This window comes from Myotis lucifugus, unplaced genomic scaffold (assembly GCF_000147115.1).
Source record: "Myotis lucifugus unplaced genomic scaffold, Myoluc2.0 scaffold_1, whole genome shotgun sequence".
Taxonomy (NCBI): domain Eukaryota; kingdom Metazoa; phylum Chordata; class Mammalia; order Chiroptera; family Vespertilionidae; genus Myotis; species Myotis lucifugus.
This window is the reverse complement of record NW_005871049.1, coordinates 1,434,076-1,451,703: the sequence shown is the minus strand read 5'-3', so window position 1 is coordinate 1,451,703 and position 17,628 is coordinate 1,434,076. Positions and strand designations below refer to the sequence as shown.

The window sequence follows — 17,628 nt, the reverse complement described above, 5'->3', positions numbered from 1 at the left end:
AGCTATAGGGACATGAGGGGGCTATGGGGACATGAGGGGGCTATGGGGACAGGAGAGGAGCTATAGGGACTTGAGGGGCTATGGGGACATGAGAGGCTACGGGGACAGGAGGGGGCTATGGTATTGGAGGTCCATCTTGAGAATGGGTGATTTGGTGGCAAGAACATGGAGGAAGGAGAAGCTGAATGCCCAGGACTACATCCTTGGTTGCCTGTGGAGTTCAGAGCCCTGAACTTGGAAGGGCTGATACACTGTTACGCTCTCACAACCACAACAGTGAGAAGCAAGTTCTGTAGTCAGCAGTTGAGGTCAGGTCCCTGGGATGTGAGCCAGACTGTGCTGGGCCCCACAGCTAGGCCTGGGCCCTCTGTGCCACGGTTAGTGTCGCGGAAAGCACAGTCCTGGCTGGGAGTGAAGAGCCAGTCTGGATACGGGATTTTGCTGCTTGTAGCGCTTTGACCCAGAGTGGCTTCAGCACTAAAGGAAATGAGTGGCCCGTAGAACCGAAAAGCCAGGGGTAGGACGGCAGGCACAGCGGGCTCAAGGGCGGAAACAAAGGCAGTTGGAACCCACTTTTACTGTCTCTAAGCTCTTCTTTCCTCTACGGAGCCTTCCCTCTGGAACACCCCCCCCCCCCCACCCTGGGATGGGGGCAAAGGTAGCCACCAGCAGCTCCAGGCTTCTGCTCTATCTACTTGGCAACTTCAGTGAAAATAAAATAATCTCTTGCTCCCAATAGCTCCAGCATAAGTCCTTGACCTGACCCTCATTGGTGGGGCATGGGTCAGGCCCAGTGACTGGCCCAGAGGCAGGGACTCCCTGATGGACCCAGCTTAGGTAATATTCCATTCCTGGGGTTGGGCATGGGGTCAGTCCTACCCAAACCACAGGGACTGACTTGGGGGCAACTTGATCGTGCAAAGGACAATCAGGGTGCCCTTCCTGGAAGAAGGAGAATGAATGCTGAGCAGGCAAGGACAGCAGATGCCACAGAGAACACCTTTGTGGAAATGGTCTCAGAGCATTTCAGAGATGCTGCCCAGCAGTCCAGCCTTTGAGATTCGTCCCTTCAAATCAGGAAGGGCAAGGCCAATTCTGGGAAGCCGCCACACTTGTGTTCAGGAAGCTGCTGCATGCCAGGCTCTGGGCTGGGTACCGGAAGACAGATGAGAAGGACCCAACCTGTATCCTCTGAGTTCAGAGGAGAGAAACACATGTCCAGCTGAACTCAGCAGTAGGGCCTCTGCAGGAGGAAACAAGGGATGCTGTGGGGGAGGAACCTTCGTATCTGGGGAACTGGGCTTTGGAGGATGAGTAGGAGTTCATCAGGAAAAAGAGGGCAGGGGTCGGGGAGGGAAATCTAGACCAGGGGACAGAATGATAAGAAAGAAAGGACCTTGTGTCTGGGGAAGCAGGGAGGCTGGGAGTGGTGGCAGAGGGGGGCAGCAGGGAGGCTGGGAGTGGTGGGCAGACATGGGTGGTGAACAGGAGGAGTAATTTGATCAGGGCCGAGTTTTAGAAAAGGCACTCGGTGGGCGGGTGGAGGATTCCTGCTCTCCTCTCTGGGCTGTGGATAGTCGAGCCTCCCAGAGCTCTGCTTCCTAACACCTCTCGACCTGGAGGTACTAACACTGTCTCTCTTTCTCTTTAACCCTCTGCCTGTCCGTCTGTCTTGCCATCTCGTCTTCCCCCACCTAACCCCTTTCCCTTAAGGATCGCTGACAAAGCATTCTACCAGCAGCCAGATGCTGATATCATCGGCTACGTGTACGTGTGTCTCTGCTCCTCTGTCTGGAGGAGCTGGAGAGGGCGAGGCCCCTGTGTGTGGCTGGCACAGTTTCTTGAGTCTCCTGCTTGTGGGGTACAAGAGTGCGGCTGGGCGAGGGCAGGGAGAAGGCTATGACCAGAGCAGGGGTGAATCCCCAATCAGCGCAGCACCTCCACCACTCCAGCAAATGCTTATGGAGGTCTTTTCTGCATGGAGGTGACTTTGCTAAATCCAGGCAGAGAAAAGAAAAGAATGCACTGGCCATGCCCGGGTGGGAGGGGCGAGCGGCAAAGCCGCCAAACTCCTTCCCAAAGAGATGCCTCTTTGGGGTGAGAGGGAGGGTGCAGAGGTCTTCTGTTGAACGAAGCAAACATTGAGTGCCAGTTTCTGTAGGTCCAAAAAGAGAGCTAGGAGCACACCTATCCCCTTCTGCTACCCCCAAGTGCACTGCTCCTCCTTAGAGCTTCTACCCAAGTTGGTACTGTGACTAATCTAGACCAGAGATGGTAGAGGTTCCCTCTCATGTCACCTCAGTTGGTTGACAGCGACACCTAGAGTTGTGTTGGGGATTGTAAAGCTGAAGGGAAAAATACAGTGATGAGTTTGTGAGGTCAGCCAAGTACTGGCTGCTCTGTGTGCCGGCCACACCCTTGGCAGGCCTGTGGCTAACTCTTCTCTCACAGTGCCCAGGGCACCCCAGGGTGACAGCCTTTCGCTCCTACCTTCCGTCCACTCTCCCGGCTGTCCAGTCCTCATGGGTACTTACCCAGTGCCAGTCTCTGGTCAGACCGGAGTGTATGGTAATAAGAGCTGCGTGGAAGGACACACAACACTCTGGAAGCCACCTTCTGCTGTGGGAGCCGGGGCAGGCTTCAGAGATGCAGGACCTTCAATTGGACCATAAAGTGGGAGGAGGAATGAATGGATGGGGAGGGGAAGATGAGGGGAAGGACATCTTAGGTGGAAGAAGTTGCTTGGGCAAAGGTGATGAGATAGGACATACCTAGTGGCCTGGTGGCTGTAGATGGTGGAGGTGGGGGCGTGTGGAGAAGGTCAGCTCGCGGCCAGCTGCAGAAATGCCTGTTGTGCCAGGCCAAGAAGCTTGGACTTGATCCTGAAGGCAGCAGGGGGCCATAGGAGAGTTCCAGCAGGAGGGTGGGGATGGCAGAGGGACATGGGTGCTGGGGGTCGTTAGTGCTCCTGTTTCACCCCAGAAAATGGCCCAAGGATCATACAAAGGAGTCCCGAAGAGGGAGAGTGCAGACCAGCATTTCCCAGACTTCCATGTGCCTGTGAGACACCAGAGGGTCCTGTTAAAATGAGGATTCTAATTCAGTAGGACTGAGGCCATGATTCTGCATTCCCCACAAGCTCCATGGTGGGGCCCGTCAGCAAGACCACCCACCACACTGAGCTGCAAGTTTAGTGGGAGCCTCTTGACCCAAAGGACAGCTGCTAGGAAAGCTTCCCTCAGCCCCCTGGATACCCAGCTCTGCACAGCAGTCAACCTCTTCCCAAGCTTGCACTCACCTGCCATCTGCTTAGATCCTCAGCCACTCGGATCACTAGGTGGAGGCTCCGATCCTCACTTTACAGGTTAGGTAACGAGCACACAGCACATGCAGTAGGGAGGGCCAGCTCACCCTTGGCACGGCCGTGTGGACCAACTGGAGAGCTCCCCACCATCCGCCAGTGCCTGGTCACGCATGGTTGGGCTCGATAGCCAATCAGGACAAAGACCCAGCCCTTTCACCTAAGAATCCTTTAATGTCTTTCTCTTAATAATGCCCACATTTAGGTTTTGTCCACTGATCAGTACTGACTACACTTTGCCTCTCCATTGTTCCTTCATCAGTGGCTTTCATACCTGTCAGCTAGAACTGAAGAAGCCACCAGTTGTCACCCTAACTGGACTCTAACCAAAAGCTAAGACTTAAATGAATGGAGCAGTCCTCATGCCATGGCTCCATAGATATTCCGGGCTAAAAAGAGCTCTGCCATCAAACATGCTGGGGAGACGGTGGATTCTATCGCCATCACTTTCCCACTGATGCACGTTAGCACATGCAAGGCTTTGAAAGCCTGGCTTTGAAGGTCCCCTTTCACTGAGTTTTCTATGAGTGGTTGACCACAACGCTTCTCTGGAGAACACACAGAGTCCACAGAACATGGAGGCAATGCTGAACCAGGCACTCCAATTAGTTATCTAGTTAATGTCCTGTCTCTGCCAAGTTATTGGAAACATTGAAAATGGCTGAGGTACCACATTGGTTCCTCCACGGCCATTAGGTGCCAGGAGCCCCAGTGGGGAACTCTTGATGGAGAGGCAACGACCAGAGAGCGCGAGGGTGGGGCAGGGGTGGAGGAGGTCCAGGAGGAAACTTTAGCTAGGGTGGCCGGGGCAGACCTCTCTGAGGAGGCGAGGCCTGCTCTCAGTCCCAAACTAGGTTTCCTCTGATGCCAAGGCTGTTCCTGGGGCCCAAGGTCAGAGGGCGCAGGGCCGGGGAGGAGACCTCTGGATAAAGTACCCCAGAGCCGGCTGGGCAAAGCAGCCTTGCTCATTGTGGGGAAAGCAGCACTGGTTCGGGGGGGAAAGGCAGGCAGCTCTGAGACCTCTGTCCTATCTCCACCTGCAGGGCATCCGAGGAGGCTTTCGTGAAGGAGTCCAAGGAGGAAACCCCAGGCACAGAGTGGGAGAAAGTGGCCCAGCTGTGTGACTTCAACCCCAAGAGCAGCAAACAGTGCAAAGACGTGTCCCGCCTGCGCTCTGTGCTCATGTCCCTGAAGCAGACACCGCTGTCCCGCTAGGTGCTGCCACAGGCACGGCCACAGCACGGGCAGGGGCAGGGCAGAGGAGCTGCTTCGGGCAGGAGGGTGGGAGGCCTCCGGCAGCTGCTCCACACAGCCTCCTCCCTTCCTCCCCATCTCCCAGGGCTGGGAAGGGAGCACTCGCCCCTCTCACCCTCGTTCCCTCTTAAGTCCCAGCCTCTCACACCGCCTCTAAGTCCACAAAATTGTGACTGTCCCTCTGATGTACTTTTTTCTTGACTTAAAGGGTGTGTTGTTAATTCTTTTTACACTTATTTTTTTTTTACCATTCTCATTTTTCTGGAAGCCACAAAGGGTGTCAGGGTTCCGTTTGGGCTTAGAACTTTCCCAGCACGGCCTTGAGAGATGAGGCTATTCCCTTGGAAATCCAGCAGCCTCCAGCTTGAAGTGGGTGTCCCTAGCTGCCTGTCTGCTGCCTCCACTCCCAGGAAGAAAGACCACCTCTCACAGAATGCTTTGCAGCCTTGATCCTTCCGGATCCTTGAACAAGCCTGTGAGATAAGGCTCTGTTCTCATCAGCCACAGACCCAGAGGGGAAGGGGCGTGAAGCAGGAGGGAGGCCAGACCAGAGGTTCCCGTGGAGGCTAAGCCAGGCTGAGGCTGGTGAAGGTTGCCTCCGCCAAACCCCCTTCCTTGTGATTGGCTGGGGCCCGCTTCACAGGGCGGCCCACCGCGCACCCTCTGTGGATTTGGGATGAAAATCATGGACCACACCTTCTTCCTCTTCAGCAGAGGCTGCAAACAGGTTACATTCAAAATATTGGGACCGATTCAGGTATTTTTTAAGGAGGAGGCAACCCGGTCCCTCCCTGCAACATGGGTAATAGCTCCTCCTCAAACTCGACTGTCTTAGAATGAATTGTCTTCCTCTAACTCACAATAGAAAATAATACAGGCCAGTGTCATTTGGCTTGCTGGTTAAAGGAAAAAAACGGGCCCTGGGATCTATAAAAGTGGCTGGGAATGAAGCTGGTTAATTGTACTGAAAGGGTTTGGGGCCTGTTGCTGCTAGCAGAGGAGGGGCTGATATCCCCTTCCAGTGCACTCCCTTGGGAGAGGCCTGACTGCTGCTCTGTCACAGGAGACGGATACGATGGCAGGAGCCTGGTACCCAACCCACTGCCACAGGAGCGCTTTGTAATGTGCAGGGCGTGTTTCCCCTTGGCCCCTCATAGTCCCAGATTGCAATAAATGTGACTCTTTAATTCAAAAAAAGAAAAGAAAAAAAGAAACAAAATATTGGGACCTGCATAGTGTTCTAAATGGTTTAATTGACAGCTATATGTCTCCTAGAACCATCATAACAGAGTCTGACTTGAAATAACAGAGATTGTCTCACTCTTCTGAGGCCAGAAATCTGAATCAGTGTCAGCAGGGCCAGGTCCCTCCGCCAGCACCAGGGGAGGATGTGTTTCAGCCTCTCTTCCGGCTTCTGGCTGCCTCAGGTGTTCCTTGGCTGGTAGATGCACCCGTCTAATCCCGAGTTCATCTTCACATGGCCTGTCCTCTGTGTGCGTCTTTGTCCAAACTTCCTCTTTTTATAAGGACACAGTCATATGGATTAGGGCCCACCTTAGCCTCATTTTAATTTGGTTACCTCTGTAAACACCCTATTTCCAAATAAGGTCACATGTGAGGTGCTGGGGTTAGGACTTCAATGTATCTTTTTTTAAAATTAGTTTATTTATTTTTTGGTTAATCCTCCCCTGAGGATATTGTTCCATTGATTTTTAGAGAGTGGAAGGGAGAGAAACAGATACATGGAAGTGAGACCAACACATCATTGGTGTCTCCCACACACAGCCCAGCAGGGTTGACCCTGCAACCAAGGTACATGTCCTTGACTGGATGCGACCCTTCAGTCCAAGCTGATGTTCTACCCGCTGAGCCACACGGTCAAGGGCTCAATGCATCTTTTTGGAGGGATACAATAATGCCTGCAGTTGCCATCCCCTTTAGGAGTGCCATCTTCCTCACCAATCCCTGTCTGCTCCTTGAACCTTGAGGCCCAGGGACACCACATGGACTGCTCTACATGCATCACCTCTGCCTTCCGGGGAGAGACCAGGGTGGGGGGCGAGCGGGTTAGCCGGCCCTGCTCACACGCCTCCGTTTAGAAATCAAGGCTGTGTTGGGCTCAAGAAGTGGACGCGTCTTCACTTCCCCTTATCCCTCCAGCAGCCTGCAGCCTGCAGCTGCAGCTGGTGCTGATGGAGCACATGAAAGAAACCTGGTCGGAATCCACACGTTAGAGCTGCCCCCAGCCCAGGAGCACCCGCGTGAGGTGCACATGAGAGCAGAAGTCAGGGCGCTGCCTCTCCTGCTTGCTCAGGGCCCAGTGTTCCCTTCTTCCTTCCCTCGGGGCCAGGCACGCCCGGGCGGGGTCAGAGCGATGAGATCGCTGCAATCGGCTCCCTTCCACCAGCGGGCGCTCTCCGGGAGTCTCCTGCTGTTCGATGCCGCAGAGCCACGCAGGGGTCCGGGTGAGCGGAGTCTCCGGTGCTCTCACTCCAGTGCTCCCGGGGTGGGAGTGCGTGAGCAGCAGCAGCAGCAGGGAGGCCAGGCCCAAGCCCTGCCCCCGACAGCACGTGACAAGCCTCATCTGAGGGCAGGTTTTCTACGGAAAAGCTCGGAAATTGTGGAAAGATTCCCCATCCTCTCTCCCTCCCCACAAATATTACCTCTCCGGAATCTCTACTTTTCTAAGGGCCCCTGCAGGCTTTCGGTTTTTTTCTCCTAAAATCTTGAGGATGAGATTGAGAATGAATTCATAAAACTACAAGTGAATGAGTTTATTCAGTAGGAAGTGGAGAAAGTGCGGCAGAAATTGAAGTATGCAATACCCAAACCGAACCGAACCAGATTCCAGAAACAAGTATCAATTGGCCGCTTCCTCCCCCACGGGCCCGGCGCTGGCCGGGGGAGAGGAGGGAAGGAGTTCCGTGGCAGGGCCCCTGGCTGCTCCGGGGCTGGGGCTCATCTCCGCGCGGCTTTCCGGGCTCAGGGTCTAGACTTCAGCGCGGAGACCGCCAGTCCCGCCAGGATGGCTGCCACCGTGAAGCCCTGGGCGGCGATCCGGGTGCGCATCATGAGCTGGGAGCGCTGGCTCTGACCCCGGTGGAAGCAGTAGAGGCCGTAGGTCAGGGCGGCCGCCGTGCCCAGGCAGCCTGAGGGTACAAAGCAGGTGGGGGTGGCAGGCCCGGCCCCAAAGGCCCCTCCCCGCTTTGGACCTTCGGTCTCGGAGTTGAGGTCTCAGAACCAGAGCGGGGCGGGGGGAGAGGCTGGAGGGGTTGGTTCCGGCAGGGTCCCCGGAGTTACTGAGCCCGCCCCCTCGAATCCCGCCCGGCTCCTGCGCCAATCAGGTTCACCACCGCCCGGCCTCTTCGCCACATCTCCGGCCCCTTCTCGTTCCGGTGTCCCCCTGGCGTCCCCGGTCCTTCACTATTTCATTTCCCCCGAGAGCTCTGTCCTCTCCATCTACAGTTCCTTCTGTACCCGCTTACCTATGGGTACCATTGGGTTCTCGCGAGTCTTGCGAAGGAACTTTTCCTTGAAGCTTTCCGGATTGCTATAGACACTGGGGTTAAAACCCTCAATAACTGGGGGCTGCGATGGTTCAAAGGGTGCCTCCGGAGTCATGGGGCCAGGAGTCGCCATGTCTGGGGTAACGGCGGCTGGAGAAAATGAGGACACTATACCCCGCCTCCCGATGAAGTCATGAAAGGGGGCGGAGGAAAGGACTTTACTGAGCGTTGTACGCAGGCGTATCTGCTCATTGCATTCTGGGAGCCGTAGTAACCAGCATGGTATCGCTCTCGGGGAGGACTACATTTCCCAGAAAGCCTGCGAAGCCCTGCGCGTGCCTGCTGGAAGGAGTCCCCTACACGAAGTACTGGAAGTGAAGGCGTGGAGTCTGAGTTGCAGGTGCGGTGGTCAGCGGGATGCTCAAAGGCGAAGGGGAAGACCCGGAGGCAGAAGTTCGGTTATAGTGTTAACCGGAGCGTCTTAACCGAAATGCTAGACGGATGGCAGCGCCACGGATCGGGTAGTGAGGCAGCCGGGGTTCAGGAAACGGGGCCTGCCCTTGACTGAGACTTCCTAGTGCCTGGATTTATGGCAAGGCGGGGTATGTTACTACAGATGAAACCCCCATGGAATCAAAACGTCTCCCTTCCTCCCCTCCCTCCCTCTTCGCTTCCTTCCTTTCTCACTCCCTCTCTGGGGAAGGAACTGCCTCCCAGAGGCTTAAATTTATATTATTCTGGGGGCTCTAGGAAAAGCAAGAAACAGCAGGTTTCAGAGTGGGTGGTTTGTTTGAATACATTGTATATATAATTAAAAAAAAGCTATTTTACTCCTCTGATGGTTTTGTATTTTCCCCTCCCAAGCAGGGGGTGGGGGTGGGCACTGGGCGTTTTCTTAGTCTTGATAGCTTGTCCACAGCTAAACAAAAATCCTCTTATTCCTGTTTTATTTCTAGAAGTCACTGCTGTTGGAAAGAAGAGCTTAGTGTTTTTACATAGATCCTTTCACATAAAACCCACAGAGGTCTGTAGTTTTCTCTTCCTCTTACAGATAAGAACAGGCTTGAGAGGTGTTAATGGGGGGTTTATAGTCAAGTCTTTCCAACAAGTAAGCCTAGGCTTTCACTTAATGTCCCTCCCCTTGGCTCCTGAAGGCAGCCCATCCATTCCACACCATCAGGACACTAGGCTGGAACTAGGCCGTCCCAGAAAGCCCTCCCCTATTGGACTCTGCCTCCGTAGACTTCAGCACAGCCTCCAGGATGTAGTCTGCAGCCGAGCTCCTGAGGGCCTTTGTTTTTGGCCTTGTAACTTTGATCCTTCATAGCATCCCAAATTCAGGCCTTTGACTAGGCTGTCCCCTTACCTTGTTTCTTTACCCAGTTCAGGTGCCAATTTTAGGAAGCTTTCCTTACCACTACTTCCTGCTCCCAGGCTGTGGAAGTGTCCTGTAGTCCCAGTGCCCCAGATTTCCTGTTAACAATCCGATTACAGCCATAACTGCCTTTTAATCTGCTTGACATCCCCTACCAGACTGCATGAGTGCAGGGACTTTGCCCAGAAATCCTGAGCCTGGCCCAAGGCAGATGCTGGGGGAATACATGGAGAATGACCGACTGCGTGGCCCTTTGGGCACACAGAGTTCTGAGATTTTTATTAGCACCTCTCTGCGGAGGACCTGAAGGCTGTGTCTGACTGTCTTCATTCCCTCACCAGTCCTTACAATTGGTTCCACTGCAACAGCGCAAGCTGGTTTTGTCGGTTTAATTGCAACCAAAAGCAAAGACTCATTAGAGCAGCGGTTCTCAACCTGTGGGTCGCAACCCCTTTGGCGGTCGAACGACCCTTTCACAGGGGTCGCCTAAGACCATCCTGCTTATCAGATATTTACATTACGATTCATCACAGTAGCAACATTACAGTTATGAAGTAGCAACGAAAATAATTTTATGGTTGGGTCACAACATGAGGAACTGTATTTAAAGGGCCAGAAGGTTGAGAACCACTGCATTAGAGCAATCCCAAGGCTGTGGCTCCATAGAATGTAACAGTCATCATGGGCCAGAAGAATCCTGCCATCAAACATGCTGGGGAGATGGTGGATTCTTTCATCATCACTTTTCCACTGATGCACATTAGCACATGGAAGTTTTTGAAAGTCTGGCTTTGAAGATCCCCTTTAACTGAGTTTTCTATGAGTGTTTGACCACAACCCTTTTCTGGAGAACACACAGGGTCCACAGAACACGGAGGCAATGCTGAACCAGGTGACTTCAGTTATGTTGTTAGTAATGGCTGAGGTACCACATTAGTTCCTCCACGGGCCATTAGGTGCCAGGAGCTCCAGGTGGGGAACTCTTCATGGCAAGGCAATGACCAGAGAGCGCGAGGGTGGCGCAGGGGTGGAGGAGGTACAGGAGGAACATTTAGTTAGGGTGGCCGGGGAAGACCTCTCTGAGGAGGCGAGGCCTGCACTCAGTCCTGAATGATGAGAAACAATAAGCCATGAGCAGCAGATCTGGGGGAAGAGCATTCCTGGAAGAGGTGACAAGTGCAGAGGCCCTAAGACAGGACCAAACCAGGCTTTCTCCTTTGCTAAGGTTATTTTTGGGGCCCCAAGTCAGAGGGCACAGGGCTGGGTACCTCTGGGTAAAGTACCCCAGAGTAGGCTGGGCAAAGCAGGCTTGCTCAGGGGCAGCAGAGCATCACTAGTTCAGGGGAAAGGCAGGCAGCTCTGAGACCTGTTCTGCCTCCACCTGCAGAGCATCTGAGGAGGAAACCCCAGGCACAGAGTGGGAGAACGTGGCCCAGCTGTGTGACTTCAACCCCAAGAGCAGCAAACTGCAAAGACGTGTCCCGCCTGCCTTCTGTGTTCATGTCTCTGAAGCAGACACCAACTGTCCCTCTAGGTGCCTGCCACAAGCATGGCCACAGAGCATGGGCATGTTCAGGAGAGGAGGAGCAGCTGCTTTGGGCAGGAGAGTGGAAAGCAGTTAGTTACCTACAAGTAAGTGCCCATAAGACTGTCAGCTGATTTCTCAGCAGCAACTTTGCAGGCCAAAATGGAGTGGCAAGGAGTATTCAGAGTGGCTTTTTGCTGCTGTGGCAACAGCCATGAGTATGATCAGGCTTCAAAAGAGGCTTGCCTCCAGTGTCCTCTGCTGTGGCTAGAAGAAGGTCTGGTTGGACCCCAAGGAGACCAATGAAATTGCCAATGCCAACTCCTGTCAGTAGATTCAGAAGCTGATCAAAGGTAGGCTGATCATCTGGAAGCCTGTGACTGTCCATTCCCAAGCTCGATGCCAGAAAAACACCTTGGCCTGCAGGAAGAGCAGGCATATGGGCATAAGTAAGCAAAAGGGTACTGCCAATGTTCAAATGGCTGAGAAAGTAACCTGGTTGAGGAGGATGAGAATTCCTTGCCGGCTACTCAGAAGATACCGTGAACCTAAGAAGATTGACTGTCACATGTACCACAGCCTGTACCTGAAAGTGAAGGGTAACATTCAAAAGCTGAAGGCAGACAAGGCTTGCAAGTGGCTTCTGGCTGGCCAGGCTGAGGCCCAGAGGTCTAAAACCAAGGAAGCTTGCAAGCGCCGTGAAGAGCAGCTCCAGGCCAAGAAGGAGAAATCATCAAGACTGTCCAAGGAGCCCTAGCCAGTTTGACTCAGTGGATAGAGTGGTTTGACTCAGTGGATAGAGCATTCAATTCAGGTCAAGGGCATGTACCTCGGTGTTTCTATCTCTCCTCCCTTCTACTCTCTCTAAAAATTAATGGAAGCCCTAACCGGTTTGGCTCAGTGGATAGAGCCTCGGCCTGTGGACTGAAAGGTCCCAGGTTCGATTCTGGTCAAGGGCATGTATCTTGGTTTCAGGCACATCCCCATTGGGGGGTGTGCAGGAGGCAGCTGATTGATGTTTCTCTCTCATCGATGTTTCTAACTCTATCCCTCTCCCTTCCTCTCTGTAAAAATTAATAAAATATATTTTAAAAAATTAATGGAAAAAATATCCCCAGGTGAGGATTAAAAAAAAAAAAAATTCAGAGCAGTCAGGAGCCAGCATTACTGTGATTCCCTTGTCTTAAAGGGGATGAGCTCTGAGGGCATGACTGCTTTAAAAAAATAATGTGCCGAAACCGGTTTAGCTCAGTGGATAGAGCGTCAGCCTGCGGACTGAAAGGTCCCAGGTTCAATTCCAGTCAAGGGCATGTACCTTGGTTGCAGGCATATCCCCAGTAGGAGATGTGCAGGAGGCAGCTGATCGATGTTTCTCTCTCATTGATGTTTCTAACTCTATCTCTCTCCCTTCCTCTCTGTAAAAAATCAATAAAATATATTTTAAAAAAAATAAAAATAAAATAAAAATAAAAAAATAATGTCCAAGGAGAAAGAGACTAAGAAATAAAGCTTCTCTTACCTGTACATAGTGGCCTTGGCAATTACATGGCTCAATCATTTAATAAAAGTAGCCTTTATCTACCTAAAAAAATTAAAAAAAAATTTAACATGATGAAAAGCAAGGACCTACAACAAAGATTATTACCCAGCAATTGTGCTGGGCTGCATATCTGGCGCTTCGGCCAGGCGGGGCGCGCTGTCCTAGAACACATAGATAGGAAGGTACTGACATCAGGCCAGGCCTTGAGATATGGTCTCATGGCCCCTTCCCAGCACACAGGCCTTCTTTCTCAGAAGGCCCGGAAGTCTCATTCCAAATTTGGGGGACAAAGGACTGGAAAAAGTATAAATAAAGAGAGTTTCCTCCATATTGGGGGCCCAGAATTTGAAAGACACATTTTTCTCTGGGCCTCCACAGAATTTAATAATAAAATGTAACTCCTGTAGTTGGCGCTGCAGTTCAGCCTCTGCTTCGGCAGGGTGCTGTAACTGTAGTCGCTGGCCAGCTTAATAAAGGCTCCTAAATTTTGATCTGAGTCCTGGTGGTCGTCTCTGAGGGTCACCCCATTACACAATGAAGATCACTACCTTCATTTAGAATTGAAGGTCAGATAAAGAGCTTCCCAGATAAGAAAAAGTTAAAGGAATTCATCTCCACCAAACCAGTATTACATGAAATGTTGAATTGAAGAAGGCAAAAAAAAAAAGATTAAAAAATATGAACAATAAAATGGCAATAAATACATATCTATCAACAATTGAATCTAAAAAACAAGCAGAACAGAAACAGAACATAGAGAACATTTTGATGGTTGCAAGATGGGAGGGGTGTTAGGGGAATGGGTGAAAAATGTGAAGGGATTTAGAAGTACAAATTAGTTACAGTATAGTCATGGGAGTATAAAATGAGAATATAGCCTTAGGCCCTAGGGCAGGGGTGGGCAACCCCTGGCACGCATGCCAAACATGGCAGGCCAATAACTTTTACTGGCACGCGAAACCCTCTCTTATAATCTTCCATTTACAATTGTGAATCTTTGTTCTCAGTGATGAATTTTGTTAAGTCTCGTAATAGGAGTAGCCTGACGGATGAAAGTAGTAGCTCGTGCATATCTCTGAAGGTCACGAAATATAAACCTGATGTAAAATCTCTGTCATCAGTGATGCAGCAGCAAAAGTCCCACTGATAATGTCAAATGGAGTCATAAAGTTTTCTGTCAGACTATCAGTGTACCTGTATACATTAAAAAATAAATGTATTTTTCATCATCATATGCTGTGTTTTTGTCACTCGAATGAATTTTATTATTTCTTCAAGGTTCTTCACATACGTACACCTTAAGAGATATCAAGTAGGCGTAACATGTTCTCAAAAAGTTAGGGTTGGCACGCAGAAGAATTTTGAGTCAGAGATTTTGCTGGTTTTGGCACGCACTCACAAAAAGGTTGCCCACCCCTGCCCTAGGGAATATAGTCTATAATCTAATTGTTATTAGATGGGTATGAGATTTTCTGGGATGATTCCTTAATAGTTTTATAATTATGATTCCCTAGTCTGCTGGGGTGTACACCTAAGAATACAATATTGTATGTCAACTGTAACTGAAAAGTAAAAAATGATTAATGACTATCCCAAGGATATAAAGTACAGCATAGGAAGTATAGTCAATAATATCGTAATAGGCATGTATGGTTTAGATAGGTACTAATTGGGGTATCACTTCATAAAGTATATAAATGTCTAATCACTATCTTATACACCTGAAACATAAATTGTCAGCTGTAATTGAAAAATAGATTAAAAAAATAAGTGACCATTGAGCCACGCCAGTGATGTAGGGTAGGGCCTAGGTAGGAAAGGTTGGTCGAGGCAGGGTTCCTGGTGTTGACAAAGTCCTCTCCTTCTCAGGTCAGTTTTCCTGCTCCAATGAGGTTCTTCCCTCATCGCTGGTCCAGCCTTCGCCATTTCTCTGGTCCATTCTCTTTTCTGGTCACCCCTGGCGTCACAGGTCCTCCCCTATTTAATTTCATTCTCCTCGCCTGCCCGCACCCCTTCCCCCATCACTGTTCTGTTGGTGGTTTGCAGTTCCTTCGGCACCTACGGGTACTTTTGGGTTTTCGAGGGTCTCGCCTTAGATCTTTTCCTGCAGTGGTTCTCAACCTTCTGGCCCTTTAAATACAGTTCCTCATGTTGTGACCCAACCATAAATTTTTTTTCCCATAAAATTATTTTTGTTGCTACTTCATAATTGTAATGTTGCTACTGTTATGAATCACAATGTAAATATCTGATATGCAGGATGGTCTTAGGCGACCCCTGTGAAAGGGTCGTTCGGTCGCGACCCACAGGTTGAGAACCGCTGCCTTAGAGCTTTTAGAGCTTTGTGCTGTTGTAGGGTACTCCGGTGATGGTCTACAGTCCTTGGTAGTCTTTGGGAGTAACTAGCAAGTGTCCAAATTCTCACACTGAGGGCCATTGTTATGGCTATGTGTTAGCTTTCCTAAAAGGGGGCTATGTGGGGTGAACCTCAAAAGTAGAGGGTGCCTAGCTGCCGAGAGGGCAGGTGCCCAACTGGGCAAAGAAGAATACCCATCAGGTTTTGGTCTCTATTAAGAGACAATTGATAGTTGGCAGCGTGTATACTGTCTTTGCAGGCCTGTGTGACCATGCCCATGTCAGGGGTGGCACAAAACCTCAACTGTAGGAAACTAGGGAAGGCCTATTTGGAACAGAAGGAAGTAGTGAGGTGGTGAGTACTAGCCCTCTGTTACAGGAATTACAGACTCTGTGAGGTCCAGTGACATGTAAGACCCTATAAGGAAATAAAGCTCCCTTGGTCCATTCTTAGAGAACAAGTAAGGGGAGCCCTACTACAGGGACAGCTGTAACTATTTGAATATAGACACATTGTAAATTTCTTCTTGCCATTTAAAGACAATTACTCTGAAGAGTCCATAAAAAGGGACTGGCAAGGAAAATCAGAAAATCTTAGAGCAGGTCAGTATGTTTTTCTCCTTATATAATTCCTCCGAAATTTGGCAATGCTTAATACATCATGGCAATACATTTCTTTGCATAAATTCAATAAGACCGGTTTCCAATAGTGGTTTTATTAACCGAAAACTTTGACTGGAGTATCATGTTTTAAAGAGACCTGTCTGGACTCTGAAGACTTGAAGCCAATAAGAGTGCCACAGAAAAAGCCTGGTATCCTGCTTGGGAGCCCTGAAAATGGCTGGCGCTGGAGCGTCAGGCCCAGGCCCTACCATCACTGGCGGTTGGTCAGAGTGGAAGGGGAGCAATAAGGACGCCTCTGCGTCCCTGCGGAACCCCCACGCACTCTGGGCTGCGATGAGTAGGAGGGCTACTGAGATGGGCCTTAAAGCCTAGAGCGTGGGCTCAGGTGGAGTCGCTACAGGTGAGGGATTCACCTAACTCAGCAGATACTGCAGGCAGGCCTGATGGTGGCTAGATGGCTTGGCTTCCTGGCCCTATGGGGCACATTAAGATTCAATCAGGAAATTCCAGCAAAGGTAGTCAGTTACCATTCTTGTTGTGTTTATGCAAACAATCAGGCCAAATTGAATACAGTAAATAAATTAGTATTTTAATAAACAGAGGGATAATTTTAAGGAGAAAAACTCTATTTCAATGGAGGTTATTAAAACTGAAATGTTTTCTTTCCCTCCCACTAGACCATTTGTTACAGCTTGTCTTTGCCAGGTCACAAGCCCATCTCCTTCTATGCCCAGGCCTCATCGTCTCTCTGACAGACAGCAAGGATCTCTTGGCTCTGAGAGAAACTTCTGTCCCTCCTCAGCTCGAAGTAGTTACAGAAGAAAATCCAATGCCCATTTTCCCTGAAAGAATTCAGAGCCAGGATCCTTGAGGTAATATAGAAGCAGTTAGACAAACATGAGCAGAGCAAGGACGATAGGCCGATTGGCACTGCCAGATGTAACTAAGTCTTTCCACCTCTATATATGTAAGACAAGGGGATTCCCCAGAAGCAAGAGGGAACTAGGCTGCAGACGAAGCAGCCCGGGAGGCTGCCCTAAAACCAGTGGGGCCTTTACAGATTCTAGTGACTCTTCCAGACCCTGAACTACTCATCTCACCAGTTTACTTAAGTTCTTTAAGGCTTTACAGTCTACCCAGAAAGCAGACAAGAAGCAAGTCCGAGATGTTCTGCCAGTATCTGGTGCATCCCTTCCAGCCTGGTGACTCTGGGTAAAGAAATTTGCCACCCAAGGACTGACTCCTGCCTGGAAAGGACCACCCCCACAGCAGTCAAGGTCGACGGGATCCTGATATGGCTTCATCACACCTGGCTTAAGACAGCCCAGGAAAAATAGAGAGTCCAGGACTCTTCAGACCCTCTGAAGATTACTCAATGGACCCTCATTCCACGCCCTTATCTTATAAACAGGCCCACTGACTTTATTCGGCAAAGAATTAATTCTATCAAGCTTATAGTCCTCAGGGGTCCCTCCCCAACAATGACCCAAAAGAGTCAATGATTTGACTTATGTACATAAAACCAGTGGGGAATGTGCTGGGCTGCATATCTGGCACTTCAGCCAGACGGGCGCGCTGTGCTGTCTGTTCCTAAAACACATAGATAGGAAGGTACTGACATCAGGCCAGGCCTTGAGATATGGTCTCATGGCCCCTTCTCAATATGCTGTCCTCTCTGTTCCTAAAACACATAGATAGGAAGGTAATGATGCTATACTGTGTCGGGAACTAATTGTGTAAACAAGGCTTTGTAACTTTGTGGTTTTTGCAAATAAAAACGCTGTAACTCTTGCAGTCGGGGCTGCAGTTCAGCCCCTGCTTCGGCAGGGTGCTGTAGCTGTAGTCAGCTGGCCAGCTTAATAAAGGCTCTTAAATTTAAATTCTGAGTCGGTGGTCTATCTCGCTGAGTGAACCCGTAACAAGCCCAGTCACCCAGCACGGAGACAGCCAGCGGCTCCATCCCCATCGGCGGCTCCGCCCACAGAGGCGACGTTTAAAGGGCCGGGCGGGCCCACCTGCGCCGTACAGCCCACCGCTCCCGCGGCCCAGGCCACACCCACTCGAGCAGGCGCCTGGGCCAGTCCGCCC

The 17,628-nt window shown here is 50.7% G+C and overlaps 1 protein-coding gene, 1 long non-coding RNA gene and 1 pseudogene across 2 annotated transcripts; 2 read left to right on the top strand and 1 right to left on the bottom strand.

The window, feature by feature from the left end:
- Window positions 1-855: 855 nt before the first annotated feature.
- On the top strand, window positions 856-4,841 carry LOC102441249. The gene is made up of 2 exons (XR_002829203.1): window positions 856-1,767; window positions 4,405-4,841. It is a non-coding gene; the product is annotated as an uncharacterized LOC102441249 (long non-coding RNA).
- Window positions 4,842-7,374: 2,533 nt separating this feature from the next.
- Window positions 7,375-8,297, bottom strand: HIGD2A (HIG1 hypoxia inducible domain family member 2A). The gene is made up of 2 exons (XM_006081589.3): window positions 8,101-8,297; window positions 7,375-7,764 (listed from the first exon to the last, which is right to left on the bottom strand). The coding sequence occupies exons 1-2, from the start codon at window positions 8,252-8,254 to the stop codon at window positions 7,598-7,600; spliced, it is 321 nt and encodes a 106-aa protein (XP_006081651.1). The 5' UTR covers window positions 8,255-8,297; the 3' UTR covers window positions 7,375-7,597.
- Window positions 8,290-11,881, top strand: LOC111825960 (annotated as a pseudogene).
- The last annotated feature ends 5,747 nt before the right edge of the window (window positions 11,882-17,628 follow it).

What these genes read in the sequence shown, in the direction of transcription:
- HIGD2A (XM_006081589.3), bottom strand. Translation starts at nt 8,254, where the DNA reads ATGGCGACTCCTGGCCCCATGACTCCGGAGGCACCCTTTGAACCATCG. An exon ending in GAACCCAATGGTACCCATAG is followed by an intron (nt 7,765 to 8,100) that starts GTAAGCGGGTAC and finishes TTGTACCCTCAG; the next exon opens with GCTGCCTGGGCACGGCGGCC.